This window comes from Teleopsis dalmanni, chromosome 1 (genome assembly GCF_002237135.1).
Source record: "Teleopsis dalmanni isolate 2A chromosome 1, ASM223713v2, whole genome shotgun sequence".
NCBI lineage: Eukaryota > Metazoa > Arthropoda > Insecta > Diptera > Diopsidae > Teleopsis > Teleopsis dalmanni.
This window is the reverse complement of record NC_051846.1, coordinates 35,369,411-35,386,644: the sequence shown is the minus strand read 5'-3', so window position 1 is coordinate 35,386,644 and position 17,234 is coordinate 35,369,411. Positions and strand designations below refer to the sequence as shown.

The 17,234-nt window shown below is 28.4% G+C and overlaps 4 protein-coding genes across 4 annotated transcripts; 3 read left to right on the top strand and 1 right to left on the bottom strand.

The window, feature by feature from the left end:
* Positions 1–1,550: 1,550 nt before the first annotated feature.
* Positions 1,551–4,109, bottom strand: LOC119671218 (NADH dehydrogenase [ubiquinone] iron-sulfur protein 3, mitochondrial). The gene is made up of 4 exons (XM_038081756.1): positions 3,988–4,109; positions 3,863–3,934; positions 3,312–3,805; positions 1,551–1,815 (listed from the first exon to the last, which is right to left on the bottom strand). The coding sequence occupies exons 1-4, from the start codon at positions 4,046–4,048 to the stop codon at positions 1,651–1,653; spliced, it is 792 nt and encodes a 263-aa protein (XP_037937684.1). The 5' UTR covers positions 4,049–4,109; the 3' UTR covers positions 1,551–1,650.
* Positions 4,110–5,593: 1,484 nt separating this feature from the next.
* Positions 5,594–7,415, top strand: LOC119671217 (broad-complex core protein isoforms 1/2/3/4/5). Its single transcript, XM_038081755.1, has 2 exons — positions 5,594–6,214; positions 6,281–7,415. Exons 1-2 carry the CDS (start codon positions 5,747–5,749, stop codon positions 7,262–7,264), a joined length of 1,452 nt encoding a protein of 483 aa, XP_037937683.1. The 5' UTR covers positions 5,594–5,746; the 3' UTR covers positions 7,265–7,415.
* A 2,871-nt stretch (positions 7,416–10,286) lies between these two features.
* LOC119671215 lies at positions 10,287–11,775 on the top strand. The gene is made up of 2 exons (XM_038081752.1): positions 10,287–10,838; positions 10,898–11,775. Exons 1-2 carry the CDS (start codon positions 10,428–10,430, stop codon positions 11,639–11,641), a joined length of 1,155 nt encoding a protein of 384 aa, XP_037937680.1. The 5' UTR covers positions 10,287–10,427; the 3' UTR covers positions 11,642–11,775.
* Positions 11,776–14,121: 2,346 nt separating this feature from the next.
* On the top strand, positions 14,122–16,747 carry LOC119672169 (eukaryotic translation initiation factor eIF1). Its single transcript, XM_038083162.1, has 3 exons — positions 14,122–14,286; positions 16,005–16,162; positions 16,237–16,747. The coding sequence occupies exons 1-3, from the start codon at positions 14,259–14,261 to the stop codon at positions 16,381–16,383; spliced, it is 333 nt and encodes a 110-aa protein (XP_037939090.1). The 5' UTR covers positions 14,122–14,258; the 3' UTR covers positions 16,384–16,747.
* Positions 16,748–17,234: the final 487 nt, after the last annotated feature.

Sequence of the window (17,234 nt, the reverse complement as noted above, 5' to 3'; positions counted from 1 at the left end):
CATCACTTCCAACAAAAATGGTAGAATTATTTGAGCTAGAACTTTTTTTATTGTCAACTATATATATGAAACTCTTATACATTTTAACACCTTTAATACTAGAAATTTATCAGTGTTCAACAAATGTAATTGAGTATAATCTATGGGCTGGTATTAGTTCTGACCATTAAAAGAACCGTAAAACTGACTATTAAACAAATAATATTGTAATAAATTCTAACATGGAGTATACTACTTTCAATGAGCTAAAATCAAAAATATAACTTCCCATATATAGTATCATCTTAACTTATCTGATATTTAAATTTGTACTGAAGTGTAATGAGTTCTATCATACTAATATACTTTTACACCAGTTTCTGCCTGCATTCCAATATTTACATCCTGTACATAGGGTTATAGTTTTATTCCGAAATCATATCATATGGAAGATAGTATGAATTTAATACTCATCATAAAAATATTAGAGAATTAAAATATAAAAGTAGTTGGTACTGGAGAACCTTAAATTTTCTAAAAAGTAGCCAGGGGGTCTTTAATGGGAAATATCAAATTATTAATTATAATTAAATAATATAATTTTGTTTTCTAAAAAAATGTTTTCAAATATGCCTTATTAAACTATTTCATATAATAAAAATAAAACAAATTTTGTTTTTATTATTTTATCTTTAAATAATAGATAACTTTTTTTTACATGTTACGTACATTTGTTTTCAATATTGGTTAAATATTATTTTGCTAAAAATAATTTTTTTTAATTTTAAATAATTATTTGTATTAATTTATTTTTATTATTTTATTTGCTAATTGATATAAAAAAAATTTTGAAATTATTTTAACCTAAAGGATATGTTTTTAATGTATTTGGACCTATCTATCGAGACTTTGTTCAACGAATACTCAAACCACTTCAGAAATTCATAGCCAGACTTTGAACTATTGATCCAATAAGAATTTTAGAAAAAGAAGTTAAAATATGCTAATACTTGCAAATAATACTTTTTAAACTTTTTTATTTAAAAGAAATAATCAATGCCATATAATTAGCAAAAAAAGAATTTATTCTTTAATTAAAAAAACTAATTAAAAATTTTATTATTGTTATTGTAGTGTAAAGCTGTATTTATAAAAGCTGCTAAAGTACATAAATATATATATGTTTTCTTGATTTCTATTGTAAAAACATATATATGTATATGTATGTTTGCACTAATATAAATGATGAAACAAAATATATTCATGTAAAATAAAATTGTGTATGTGTGTATAATAATTATAGTAAAAACAAATATCGAACTAAAATAATTTCTACCTTAAATTTTAATGTGAATTGTTTTAAATTTTATTCAGCTACTTTTATCTTAAAGTACCTGAGAACAAAAGTGTTTAAACTTTAAAAATTATTAATATAAATATAATTAAATCTGAATTTAAGATTTTAACTAAATCAAACAAACTATAATTTCGTATAAATGTAATTGTTGTGCATACGTCCTAAAAACGTAGAGAAAAATAAACAAATTGAAGGTCAAACCAAATATTGTTTATTAATTTCTTTTATTTAATAACTTTCATTTGGTTTATTATACAATTCGTTTTTAAATTGAACAAAATATAACAAATCTGTTTTAATTCACAAGATTTCATTTACTTTTTATCTATTTTCTTTGTGTCAACAATTTCCGCTGGTGGATTGGCGTTACGGAAATTTGGAAATTGCTCCCATGGTGCAGATAAATCAAATTTACGGAACTCTTGCGCTAACTCCAATGGCTCACAAACGACACGTTTCTTCTCATCATCATAGCGTAACTGAAAAAAGAAAAAAATTAAATAACATCTCTTCATAAAAATTAATTCAAAAATAGATTAAATATAAAATTATTTATTCATATCCTTTTATATATATACATTTTAGAAAAATAACTGTAACGTTTTGGAAAGTATTTTGCAAGTAGCCCCTCCGTTAAAGAATATAAAAGTAATAGGAGACTACCGCTTCGCAATTTTAACGTTAATGATTAAACAACTGGTTAACAATACCAATCATTTACATATTATTAGAAGAGTCCCAGGAACAAACTGTAACTTTTCGGAGCCTCTTGTGTATTTCGATAACCAAACGATTCGTTTACTACAAATAATACTCTCTCGCATTACCATCACCATTACCTATCCACATCCCAACCCATGTATATGCCTTTGTAATTTCTTTCATGTTATCTGCTTTAAACATTCTTGAAGGCCTTAACAAAAACAACTTTAGAAGAGACAATGGTACACCATGGAGCTGCTTGCTATATTACCACATTAGAACTGGCGGGGCCTTAGCGAAACCAATTGAAAATAGTTATAATTCTAATTGTTGTACCCTGAGCAGATCTATTCATAGCGAGGAATATAAAGGGAATCACAAAGTTAGATATACTGGTTAAAATATGTATTAGGGACGTGATAAGTGAAAAGAAGAAGTGTTATTTAGGATTAGGAACGGGTAAGAATGGATTTGCTAGTTTCTAAGTGGTCACATTGCTTTTCGGTGAATATATAACATAACACTCATAGCAGTAGTTTAAGATATTAATCAGAAACGTACTGCATCAAGCATTTTTAGTCTCAGTCTACTTTCATCCAATTACATCCCTTTCTATGTACGTCTTTTGAACTCTTTTTATGTTTTCTGCTATATATTTATATACATATATATATATATATATATATAAAACACTGCAGATATATATGGTCTATGATCTAAACCGAAATAACTGGTAAACATAAATAAACTATAGTTTTAGTTCGAAATTACCAAATAAAATTAAAGTTTTTATTTACATTTTTTTTATATAAAATTAATATAAAACAAATACTTCTAAACAACTAACTTGGAGATTAATATTTATTTAGTTAATTTAGTCTTAGCAAAATCATTTGATAGATGAAACTGACGTAGATAGGTTTTTACGGCTCGATCGGGTTGATTTCAATTATATCTTCCACTTTTCCTCCTACCCTTACTCACATCTCAACCTATGTATTCGTCTTGTAATTCTTACATGTTATCTGCTTTTCAGATCCCGGCGGGCTACAACAACAATAACAACACAGCTCGAACTAATCTAAACTCAAAGTGACATTGCTCAAAATTCCATAAACGAGATCGTAATAAAAAAATTTAAAAAGTTAAATTAAATGTCTAAACTAAGGAAAACAATTGTAATCAGAAAAAGGGTTACAGGTAGCTGAATGGTAGTCAACTAGATTTTCAATAATATAATATATATTGTATTTTTAAAAAAGTAATAACTTACCTCGACATAACCGGATAATGGAAAATCTCGGCGTTGTGGATGACCCTCGAAGCCATAATCGGTAAGTATGCGTCGCAAATCGGGATGATTAGCAAAGAACACCCCATACATATCCCATATCTCACGTTCATACCAATTTGCAGCTTTATATACATCACAGACGGAGTCCAATGGTGTCAATTCATCAGTATAAGTTTTAACACGAATACGTGAATTGTAACGCAAAGATAATATATTATAAATAATCTCGAAACGGTATTTTCTGCAGGGTACATCCATGCCAGCAATGTCAACTAAATTGCTAAACTGTGCATTATGATGATCTTTTAGAAACTGTAGTACTGGCACTACACCTTCAGGTGCTATCAACACTTCAAGTTCATCACCCGATGTTAATTGTACTTTTTGTACATACTTTGGTAAACACTCAGCAACATATTTACCAAAATCGGTCAAATGAGTACGTGTGGCTTCATTAGGTTTTCTTACAGTTGCTATTATGTTAAAATATTATTATTTAAAATTTTTATTAAATACATTTTAATACATACGCCTATCATCGACTTTTTTAGGTTCTGGAGCTGCATTGCTATATAAACGTAAGTTGGTAGCAATAACTGCACCTAAAACATCATAATGAGAGATATGGTTTATATGTAGTATATAGTGGTTTTACCATTCCGACGTGAAAGTCCAGTTGCTAACTTGAAGCCTAGATTTTTAATTAACCCAGCCATTTTCGTTACTAGATTAATATAAAAATCAAAATTTATTTCTTACGTATTATTTGACAGTTTATGTAATATTCATATTGTGAGTTACCAGATCGTTTTTTTTTCAATATATGACAATACAAGCAAGTTGGACTAAATGAATTTCAATGTGTATAATATAAGATATTGGAACAAAATGCTAAACGGTACAATGTTCAGTTTTCATCTCAATTGAATCATAATTATAATTAATAAATAGCAGAGGCATAGAATTAAGAACTAATGATTTAAAGAATTGTTGTAGTTGTTTTGATATTATTTTTATAAGAAAACAATCAAAGAAATAATTACCAAACATATACCATCTAATTCATAAAAAGTTATAAAAGGTTGATCACATTGTTTATCAACAATGTTTTCATAAATGTTACAGAACAGTATTATAAACCATTTATAAAACTCTATTCATAAACGTTTTATAAAGTTAAAATGCTTTTATAAAATATCAAAATTTATAATAGGCTTAAGCTTCTATAACAGCATTTTAAGCAAAATTTACCGCCATTCAAAAATATATAAACAACGGGAAGATCCGTTTTGTTACATGATGAAGAATTTCACTACAAGTTTTAGTGGCTTTGCGATATTGGAGTGGAATATTTCTTCCACTGCGTCATTTGAAATATATTATATATCATCTATATTTCTATATATTTTCATTTCTATTAAAATCAAATAAGTTGTGGTCAACCACAAAGTCATTTGGAAGCCAAACAGAAATGTCATCACTTCCCAATGCTTCACCAGGACAAAGTGGCCCTCCGCCTGTTTGTAAGAGCTGGTGTCTCTCTAAAGTTTTCTCTTTTTTGGTGTTTATTTTTATTATTGACCATTGTACCTTCAGTTGCATTACTGATCACTTTGCAGAACACATTTCGTTAAAGTTAAAAAAATAAACATTTTATAAAAACAAAAATAAGATTCATGTATATATGTATTTAAGTAAATTATGTATATACGAATTATTCTTGCAAATTTATCCACGCATTTTGCTTGAATTTGTGTTGATGTCCTTGTTTTTATTTTCAATAATATTGATTATTTTCACGAAAGAGCTCTTTTAGCAAAGCCTGCAATACAGAATATAAAGATAATTGAAAATAACTATAGCAAAAATATCATGTAGCTTATCTTTAGCACTCTATTATCTATTTCCACGAATTTTTTTTTTTGCTGCCGTGGTGAACAAAATTATGAACGTTAGTACAACTGCTCTTCCTTAATTTGAACTGGCAGCTGTTTTAAACTCGTTTTGTTCCTTACAGTGTTGCAAAAAATGTTGTCTTTAACGGACATGTAATAATTAATATTTGTTTTGTAATTATCAAATGTTTATAAAATGGATATATTTTAGGGTGCATTATCATGTCATTATAAAATTAAAATATATTTTATCTAAAATGCATTTAAAAAGCATTAAGCAGTATAAGAAATTTTTATGAATTAGACTGTAAAAACTAAGTCCAAATGTAGCGATCTGGCAGCATTAACGAAACGTTATGAAATAGCAAATAAGTACTTTTCTACATGTTCGTTCCGACGTATTTCGTTTGTTTTCGTGGAATCGCTACAAATATTTTCGTTCTCAATAAATTTCATATATCAAAGTGAAAATAAAACAAAACAAATTTTCAAAATAATAAGCAGAAAAACAAGGCAAACATGAACCACCTAAAATGGATGGGACACACTTCAACTATAATGGAAATACAAAAAACTCTACATAATGATCCAGAAACCTGTGAAGTCACACTGGTTGCTAAGGGCAAATCTGTACGCGCCCATCGCTTCGTACTAAGTTCTAGTAGTGATTTACTGCGTACCTTGTTAGCTGAAATTCCCTTTGATAAAGAAGCAACGATTATTGTGCCAGAGATAAAAGGTGAACTATTGGATAGCGTACTCAGTTTCATATACATGGGCGAGGCACATGTAGGATCAGCTTATTTATCGGAGTTCCTCGAGACTATGAATTTATTAGGAGTCAAATCCGCAATAAGTTTTGAATGCAATCAAGCAAATCTTCACACCTCAGTTGGTGCGGAAATTTTGCAGGTTAAAAATTTAACAGACGTTCAAATGGAACATTGCGATCTTGTAGAGCAGGATAATTATTCACAAAAAGTTGATGTAAGTTTTTGTTGATAATAATTTTAATTATTACCATAATTATAATATTTTAATGCTTATTTTTAGGAAACACAAAATGTTACTGACCCAGGACCACCGCGCGAATTAGAATTTCTTGATGTTTATCATGAACCAAACCACAAAATTACATATTCAATTGAGCATATACAAGGAGCAAATAATGGTGAATTTATATTGACAGGCGAAAACGGAACATTTGCTTTAGCTCAAAATCAAGATATAGACACTGGTAATGGCGAAAGTGCTGAAAAAATAGACACCGAAGAGGACGTAGAAAGCAATATAATTGAGGAATATAATAACACAGAAAATCCAATAATTTCAACAAAAATACATAACATTCCAAGAGGTTCAGCAAGCATAGAAAGTCAGTCGTCGGTAGTGCAAATCATACCCAAAGGAAAAATGTACAAAATGAAAACCGATGCAGATCCAATACAAATGGAACAAACAGTAGTATCAACAACAGACTCTGTGGAAGATAAAACGATTGCAAAAACTGAGGTGCGTCGTTCAGCGGAAAGCCTAATAGATTTAGCTGTTCAGGCGGTAATTGAAGAAGGTATGAGTCTACAAAAAGCAGCTGTAAAATACGAATTATCAAAAACTGTACTTTGGCGACGAGTGCGTCTACATCCAAATTATATGAAAACTGCACGAGAGAATCCGCAAATAAAATTAGTACATGAGAGGCTTAAAACGGGCGAGTCATTGAAGAGTATTAGTCACGATTTAGACATACCAATGTCAACATTGCACAGATACAAAGTACGCTTGTCTCAGCAAGGAAGATTACCTGATTTTATTGTATGTAAAAAACGAGATCCTGGCACACGAGAGGAATTAAGAGAGAAACTTGCCAAAGCGGTCTATGCATGCATTCATCAAGGTGTTTCACAGAATCATGCCGCAAATTTGTTTGACATACCGAAGAGTACATTATGGCGGCATTTACAGAAACGAGCTCTGAAGTTAGAACAGGATCAGAATGATTCATCAGATGTTAAGGAGGAAATTATATTGTCATAAAATGAATAATATATAGTTTTATTATGCTAATATGTACATTACATATAAAGCTATTGCCAAAAATATTTTGTTATTTTATTATAATGAAAAATGATATTGTACATTTTATATAATATAGTAATCAGCGATTAAAAATTAAATATAAAAGTGGTTTATACCAAAAAAAAAATATATTTTTTGCAATAGTTGCTTTGGAGTTTCCATATTTTAACTCTCGATGTCAGTGTAATTTATTTTTTAATGTAGTTTAATGTTATTTTAAATAAATATCTAAATAATTTTCAACAAAATATTTTGTAATTTATTTTCACTATTATTTAAAAAAATTAATTTGAACTAATTCGATTAATAAAGCCAAATTTATTTAATAAAATTGTTAAAAAAAATGTTAAATAGTTTTCAAATTTGTTAAAATTATAATTTTATTTAAAATTGTAAGTTTGTGCAGTTAGAGTGCTTGACTTTAGTTCAGTACCATAGTTACTTTTTATTAGAAAACAAATCTGTCAAAATAAACTATAATAATAGGTCTGTTCCACGAGCTACTCGTAGTAAAACTCAAGTAAAACACAAATACAAATTGAGTGCGTAACACAATAAAGTGCCAAATTACGCACTTTACACAGATTATTATGGAACAGCTTTGTGTAAAGTCTGGTGAGAACACCAGTGCCGCGCAAATAAATAATACAAAAATTTAAATTCAAACCAAAACAGCTGATTCATCAGTTTTTAATTAATTTTAGATTAAATGATCAGATGTAGTTGCATTTGAGGCGCAGTAAATTCTTAATATGTCCTTTTATGACAGCTTATACCAGGTTCAAACTATCTCATTTAGGCACTTGCTTAGGCTTATAGTTCGCTTAATTTAATTTCGCAAAAATCTTAATTTCGCCTTCGTATCAGCGAAATTAAGTTGTTTTTTCCATACAAAATTCAGTTTTAAGATTAGAACGAAATTAAGGAAAATTATCTAAATTTAGTTGAAACGAAGGCTGAAATTATGGTATATTTCAAATGCAAGTATGCGTAAAATAAATTTTAAAGAAAAGATAAAGTTGAGATAACGAAAAAATTACTTTTTTTTAAATAAATGTCAGTCACAGTTGTCTTTAATAAAACCAGGAAAATATTTTGAAAGAAATGCACATTTTTAAAATTGAATATAAAGAAAAAACTGTTACTTTTATTAATATAAAATAGAATAAAAAATAATTATTTTATATAATATTGAAATCCACTAAAGTTAATAAAACTACTATATACCATCCTTTATAGTTCTAATAATCAACTTTTAAAATTTTTGAGATACAAATGGTGTTTGAAGCATTTGTAAACAAAACCATATGATTTCCTTAATTTGGGACAGTATGAACACTTTCGAAATTAACTTAATTTAATTTTTACGAAATTAAGGAAATTTGGCTGTTTGAACATAGTATAAGCTAATATATGAAGATAATATTATTAAATAATAGTTAGATGATATTATATTATATAAAGGTAATTTAATTATTATATTAATTTATATTAGAATGAAAAATTTATTTTTTTAGCAAATAAACTTATACACTATGTATTTGTCTTTACAGTCCCTATACGATATTGAAAGGAGCTAGTACTAGGCATTAAACTTTATTTAGTTTTATGCTCTGAAATTCAACACGTTAGGAAGGAATTTAGGGTCTTATGATGGAATATTAAACGATACCGAGGCTATGAAGATAAATTTTTCAAAATTTTGAAAATTTAAAAAACTTAATAATATGAAAAAACAGTCATCGGTGGCTATCACGTGTAAAACAATCTACAGAAAAAAAAAGATAAAATATCTTTACTAAAATTATCCCAAATTACTTTTGAACTTTTCAAACTTTAGTTATGAAAATTTTAACAATCAAATACTATAAACAGATACTAATCAGAACAATGATTTTGGAATGTTGGTATTTATCAGAATTTCGAGTAGGGTAAATTAGATAAAAATTAGATAAATTAGGTATTACCATCGTGAAAATTTTAAAATATGTTTAATAAATAAATTTAAATACTTTTAACCAAAAATAATAAATAAGTTCAATAAATGAATAAATAAATATTTACATAAATGCAGTGCAAAAAATTCCTAGGAAATTTCAATTTACTTTACCTCAATTTATTTGAATTCACACACGTCTACAAGCATGTTCTCCAATAAATCTAAGATCATCATATTAATATCGTAATAAACTAATATCGTAATAAGATATTAAAATCGTAATATCTTATGTTTGTTATATAAAAAACATTTTGTTTATTCTTATATATGATAAAAAATAAAAAATAATCAAAACAAGTAATATGTAATAATGTAATTGACGTCATAGTAATTACTTAATCATGTAAGACCTGGCAACTCTAAATGTATGTGTTATATATACAGAACATAATTACTCGTTAGAACAATAAATTTATTGTAAGACAAATTGTTCTCTAAAAATGTATGAAATTTCGCTAATGTATATTATGTGGTTCCGATATATATCGAAACCGAATTCTTCAAAATGAATAAATGCCACTCCATAATTTCCAACACCCAAAAAAATCTAAAACTGTATTGATATATGGGAAAGAATAAGATTTTTTACAGGCCATGATTTCAACTTAGATCTTTATTCTATATGCAGATATAGCTTAATTGTTTGTACAAACTAAAAATAATTTCAACACATTTATAAAATATTTATATAACAGTAAAGACATTGAACAAGTTTGTGTATTCAATTGGGTTATCAGACGCTGCTCGGTATTTAGTTGGTTTTCAAATTCTAACGTTGGCAAACCAATTTTTTTAATTCTTCAAAAACAAATTTTATCCTTTTTGGTAAAATTTGTTTTTTATTTTGTTGTCCTTTATTTTGTTGCTTTTATTTTGTTGTACAAAAAAGTAAGAAAAAAGCAAGTAAAATTGTATAAAATTTATTAAAAATTATAATTAAACTTAAGCCTTAACAAAAATTAATAATTTTTTTAGTGTTGGTAACTCTGCGCTTCCATATGTTTAAAGAGCCTTTACGAATTCGCTTGTTTTCGAAAACAAACTTTTGTTGTGTACCAATTAATTCTGGATTGCTAAAAAGTTCTTAAAGTCAGTTTTACAGAGGATATCCTGTTCTTTGCCATGAATCATTTAAAATGGATGGGTCATCTTACAACCATTGAAAATATATACAAATCGTTGGAGGGTGAAGGTGACGTAGTCATAACTTCCAATGGAAGCTACCTGCGTGCTCATCGGATTGTACTCGCATCGTCCAGTGAGATGCTACGTTCTGCACTACAGGATTTGCCTCTAGGAGAAGAAGCTACCATAGTGGTGCCCGACATAAGAATTGATGTACTTCAAAACATCTTACATTTTATATATAACGGAGAGTCTTGCATAATTGCTGAAAATTTATCAGAGTTTTTGCAAGCCATTAACGTGTTGGGCATTACATCGGAAGTAAGTTTCTTTCGGTCTCCCAAGGACGATACAGAAGCAAATGAAAACGAAGTAGAATTTGTAGGTGATAAAACAGCGGAGGATATTGTGAGTGCTTGTGTTATATTCCTATCTATTTTTGTTAATAAATTTTCATTTAAATTTAGCTTATTAATGAACCGTTTGGCGTTTGCATAGACTATGATGATAATTCACAAACTTCTGATAAATCTGAAAGTAAACATATAAAACAAGATGAAGAAGAAAGTAAAATGACAAATTTAGAAGAAGAAATGAAACTACTAACTGAAAATTACAGTCAAAATGACTCAAATGATTCGAATAGTTTAGATGAAGTGGAAGAGCCTGCAAGTGGATCAGTGCATGAAATAGTACAGAATGCCTATGATTTAGCTGTGGATGCTGTGATCTCACAAGGTTTAAGTTTGAAAAAATCGGCTGAAAAATTTGGTTTGTCTAAAACTGTTCTATGGCGACGTGTACACAAATCACCCTACTATGTGAAACCAGAACGTAATACATCGATATTAAAACAGGCATATGAACGCTTAAAAAACGGGGAACAGTTAAAACATGTTAGTCAAGATTTAAATATACCAATTTCTACACTTCACAGGCATAGATCACGTTTAATTAAAAACGGTGATTTGCCTGATAATTTAAATCATAGAAGAATCAGTAGTAGCGAAAAGAAAGACTTAAGGCAAAGGTTATTTAACGCTATGAACGTCTGCATCCATGAAGGTACTTCTCTGAATCAAACTGCAATAATGTTTGATCTTCCCAAAAGTACTCTTTGGCGACATTTGCAAAAACGCCAAGAAGCAGCAAAATTAACAATGGGAATAACAGATACCGATGTAGATGATATTGATAACAACACAAATTAAAATAATTTATTTAAACAATATCTTTTCATATTGAAGACAATATTGTTTTAGATAATATATGTTTAAAACGTAATCATATTGAATATGGGAGATTTAAAATAATTTTAAACGTTTTGATATAAAATAAAAATAGATTAAGATGCAATCATCGTATGTGCATATATTTGTTTATATGTATATACTTTATAGTTTTACTATTAAGTGTTAATAATTTTAATCTATGTTTAATAACTTACTAAATTATATTTTACTAAATACAAATATATCTACTTGAAATAAAAACCAGTCGTTTTGTAATAGTTGTAGCAAATTATTCATACTGTAAATAATTCATATATGATCTATATAGGGAACTATGTATATATTATAATTTGAGGATAACTTTTAGATTTAATTTTGAAGTGGAAATATTTTGTAACGAAACTGGCGTAGTTGAGTACATCTGATTGCATCCTCGTACAAATGGAATTTGCATTAGTTTTAGAATGAACTAAACATATTGAGAAAAACATAAATGACATCACCTAATTAAGCTAAATAATATTTAAATTTAAATTTTTAAAAAATTTATAAAGGCACATTACTTTTCTGTTTATGCTCAGAATGTTCCTGCTTTGAATTTGCCTGATTTAAGATACAATATCTAAAGACTTTTACTATTATTTGCTGTTATTTGTGACAAAACGATTTGAATTTAATATGCGAAATATATAAACACAGTTGTTGTGAATTATGTTAAAAAGTCATCTGATTCAACATTTTAAATACGATTAAGAAATAATTTTGACGGAATGATAAGGCAGTGTTGCTTTGAAACAGTGTTGGCATTAAGTAAATACAACCTTATGCGACACTACACAGCCAATCATAAAAATGAAATAATTTACGTGTTTGTGAAAAATACTTTTTAATCTACTCAAGTGATTGATTAATAAAAATTAAGAAATTTTGCTTTTTACAATAAAAATAAATCAAGGAGTGTGTGAGGAGTGGCATGAACAAACAATTATTATCATCGTTTTTGAAGCGGCCCATTCACAGTCAAACGCTATCGAACAACATTTCTTAGTGGTATTTTATTATGGTCATGTCAAATGTGATATTGTTATAGTTCTGTTTCGATTTAAATTTGTTCACGGTGAGGCTTTGTGTGTCTGGACATAGTTGTCATACGAGTGCTAAATATATAATAATTGAAAAACTTTTGTTATCAATACGTTATTTTAACAACAAAAACATATTAATTGAAACAAAAAAATACAACTGAGGACGTGTGCGAGTTAGGCTAAGTTGATACTAAACCAAATGGGAGATTTTTTGGGATTTTTTTGCACTGCACACATTTAGCCATTTATCAACACGTATCGACACATCACTACATTTTCGGCACAACTTAGAATTTCCCTCATTTAGAACGCAACTTAGCCTAACTCGCACACGACCTAAAGTAAAAATCATTTTGAATGAGCCATTTGAAAGTGTTTACATTCGTTGTATTTCATTTGTTCTCATTTCAAAAAGCTGATTTTTCAACATGCCTGTTGATTTGATTTTTGGCAAGTGCCAAATAAATGTTACGTGAAGGTTAAATATGCCTTCAAACCATACAATATAAACTTAAAACATTTTTTTAAATTCAATTAATTACTTTTTAGGAAGTAGAAGTTCTATAAATTCAAGAGCTGGTACTAATTATGTACGCATTACAGTAGAAATACTTTACGATGATGTAAAATAGTTTGGAATAAAAAGTGTGCATCATTTTTTGAGTTATTCAATATTACTTATAAAGAAATATTTAAAATATTTAGAAAGCGTAATATTTGTATTTAATTTTGTTTTAATTATTCAATTGAATCTTTTAATATGATTACATAGAATATGATTATAATTGCAATAACGAAATGTTTTAATAATTATAATAACAATGCAAGAGAAATAAAAATATTATAAAATAAATAAAATGCTAATATGATATAAATAAAAGGTCTCTAGAATTTTTATTTAGCATGCTAAAGTCATCTTTAAATGCTAAAGACTTATATTTGCTAAATAAAAACATAATGAGTGCAATTTTAGAGTATAGTCTTGCAGATATTTTTAAAACTACTCTCAAAAATCTGAATAAAGTAACAATGGCTGTTATGACAGTTCGAATGCCGCAATTGATACTAACTTGCTAAATTGTAATATATTGATAGATTTTATATATTATTAGCACACATATAAAGTTTTAATACGTATTTAGCAAATTAGCATCCTTTCAATACAAATCGTGACAGAATATTGGTCGTTATTGTGTGAATTATTATCCGGCCTATAGTAGATGATGTTAAATGAATTGATAATATTAAAATAAAAACAAGTAACCATTTCTATTTAAACCAAGTAACCATTTCTATTTAATTATGTTCAACACTAGAACGTTTCGATTCCAGCATGCTTTGAATATCAAATTCCAAATAAAATTTCATTAGTTGTTCATTCATAAAAACGTTATTCAGTATAAACGTCACACCTCGTTTGGTAGAAATTTTCAACAAATTCAACAAATAGAACTAAATTTATTATATTACAGTAAGTTTTATTTTCGGCTGTTGTTCGTTTTTATTGTCGTATGTCAATCCAGAATTTAAATACATTTGGTAAGTGCAAAAAGTAAAGTATTTATACATGAAATTGTTAAAAAAATTTGCTGAAATTGTGTTCCGAGAAAAGATGGCCGCGTTGAGGTTAACGCGCAGTCATTAGTGAAATTTTCTCAACTTTCTTTTTATTTTAAATAAATTAAGTTGTGCATTTTTTTAATTGCAAATTAAAATATTTGCTAATTTATTATACAGTATTGCTAATAAATAATTGCTAAAAATGTTTGAGTGACTCAGCAGTACAACGTTTCGAGAGAATTCTCGTTTATCTTTGTTCACAGATTGGCCTCGTTGTTGATGTCGTCATAAAAAAAAAGTTCCTTGCCGCGTTTGCATTGTCATCAAAATACTATCAGTAAAATTTTTTTTCTTTTTTTTTTTTACAAACAAAACAATTTTTCTAATTATTTTTTTTTGTGTGAAATTTATATTGCGTTTGTGATTTTTTATAGTAAATCTTATTGTCAGGTTGTTATAGTTGTTGTTGTCGTTGCGTTGTGTTGATACCTGCTTCGGAATTTCACCAGATTTTTGGTTGTGTGATGAGTGGAAAAAAACCAGTATGGAAATTGGTGTATATAAATTGGCGATAATAAGGTTAAGATATAGAACTGGAAAGAATGAGATATTAAACTTAATTATATATTGTTGTTGTAACTCGCGGGGACCTAAAAGCGAAAAACAAAAGACGAATACATGGGTGGAATAAAAGTGGATGGGTGGTGGTTAAAGGTAGGGGGAGGGGAATAAGGGGAAGGAATGTATTATAAATGGATGGAAATTAGATTGAAGTCAACATGGTCATTATGGGAAACATGGTCACTTTAAGCGGGTGAGAAACTTGATCATACCAAGAACATGTAGACGATTGACAATAAATGTGTGTTGTTAGTGTCTCATTAATTTTTTTCAACATTTACTTATATATCTTAACAACCTGCTCACAGGTTTTACATTGACATATCACTTATATCCAAGTGTTTTTGTGCCTTGAACGTCTTTCCCAAGTTTTTGTTGTAACCCGTTGGGACCTGATTGTGTAGTTCCTTTGGGGGTGTTGAACGGCACTTGGTTGTCGCGGTCGAGGAGTGGTTCCAGGATGAACATCCCGCTATTCTTGAAACCTACGAGAACTATTTTAAATAAAATATACATCTTGTTCTGCTCAGCTTTCAAATGGTAAAGATTAAATGGAGGTTATAAGTGGCATGTTGCTGCTCTGGTAATCTACGAAGATCTGCTGTATGATTTGTTTTGTGAATAGCGAACGGCACTTGGTCGTCGAAATTAAAGAATGGCTCCGAGGCACCCACTCAGCAGCTCTTAAAACTAATAAGTGGTAGCCTTGTTGTTGTTGTAGCTCAAGGAAATCATGTCCTTAAATGGTGACAAATTCTATGCACAATTTAAGGGGATAGGACTCGCTGTCCGTACTATTAGTTCAATTTTTTATGAATACCAAACCTAATTGGATTAGAAAATCTTATTAAGGATTTATTTTTTTTTTTTTGGTTGTTAGTGCTCGTAGCTGACACTTTGGCTCTTACTTCTTTTTTTAATTCTTATTTCAGTACTATTGCCTTGCATTTTGATTGATTGTTTTTAAATTATTAAATTGTTTTTAATTGAAACTATTTTTATTTTATTGAATTACTTTAGTAAATCATATCTTACATAAAATTATAGTTTATATATCTATTTAAACTATTTTACAGACCCCTTTGCTGATGCAATCAAGGGTGCAGACGATGATGTTCAAGACGGTCTCGTTCACATAAGAATCCAACAGCGCAGTGGACGCAAAACTTTAACAACCGTTCAAGGTTTATCATCAGAATATGATCTAAAAAAGATAGTGCGCTCATGTAAGAAGGTAAAGACATTTTTAAATTAATATATTTTAAAGAATAAAATACTAACATTCTATATTTTTACAAATACCTATAGGAGTTCGCTTGCAACGGCACTGTAATTGAACACGCCGAATACGGTGAGGTGCTTCAGCTACAAGGTGATCAGCGTGAGAACATCTGTCAATGGTTGACTAAGGCGGGCCTTGCTAAGCCTGAACAACTCAAAGTTCACGGCTTTTAAATCAACCTCAGTTGTTTACTTAATAATAGCTATAATTATATTTATAAAAACTGTAAAAATGACGAGCTTAAACATATATAATATCTCAACATCCTTAAGCTGTCAGCAAAAACGCTATTAAGTACAACTAACATCAACGACCACAACTACGACAGCCGCAATATGTTAAGTCGAGGATTTCGGGTCACCAATAACAACAAATAAAGCAGCAATACCCATTAAAAACCTACAACGCCGTTTGCAGTTTATGTTGAATTTAATTAAACTCAACTCCAAACACAAATGCTTCAAAATCCAATGTAAACTATTTTATACATAAATTAAATCGATTTAAATTCTGTTAATTTTTGCAGTTGTAATCATAAACAAAAAAATAAAAAATTAAACAATTTACTTTTCAATAAATTAAATAGTGAAAATGTTAAATTTAGTGTTTTATGAAAATAATTTAGTACAGAACAAAGCGTGGAGGAGAAAAAGAAAAAAAGTAACAAACTCTCCCCTCACATGTATTTTATTCGTAAATAATTTATAGACTATTATTAATAAATATAAATTATATAAAAAAAACTATTGCATATGCAAAGAACAAAAATCATTCGAAAGTAAAGTAATTTTGTTTTCTATTAGGATAAAAATAAATATATTATTATTATTATTATCATTATTAGTACTAATGTAACAAATGTATGAAATAATAATTAATAAATAATATGTATAATAGAAAATTTTTTTGTTTTAAAGCGATTTTTTTTTTCGTTATGTATTTTGCGATGGAAACACGAATCGCTTAAAGGCAATGTCCTCCAGATCGTTAGTTTAACATTTCTGAAGAAATCTTTGACAAATCT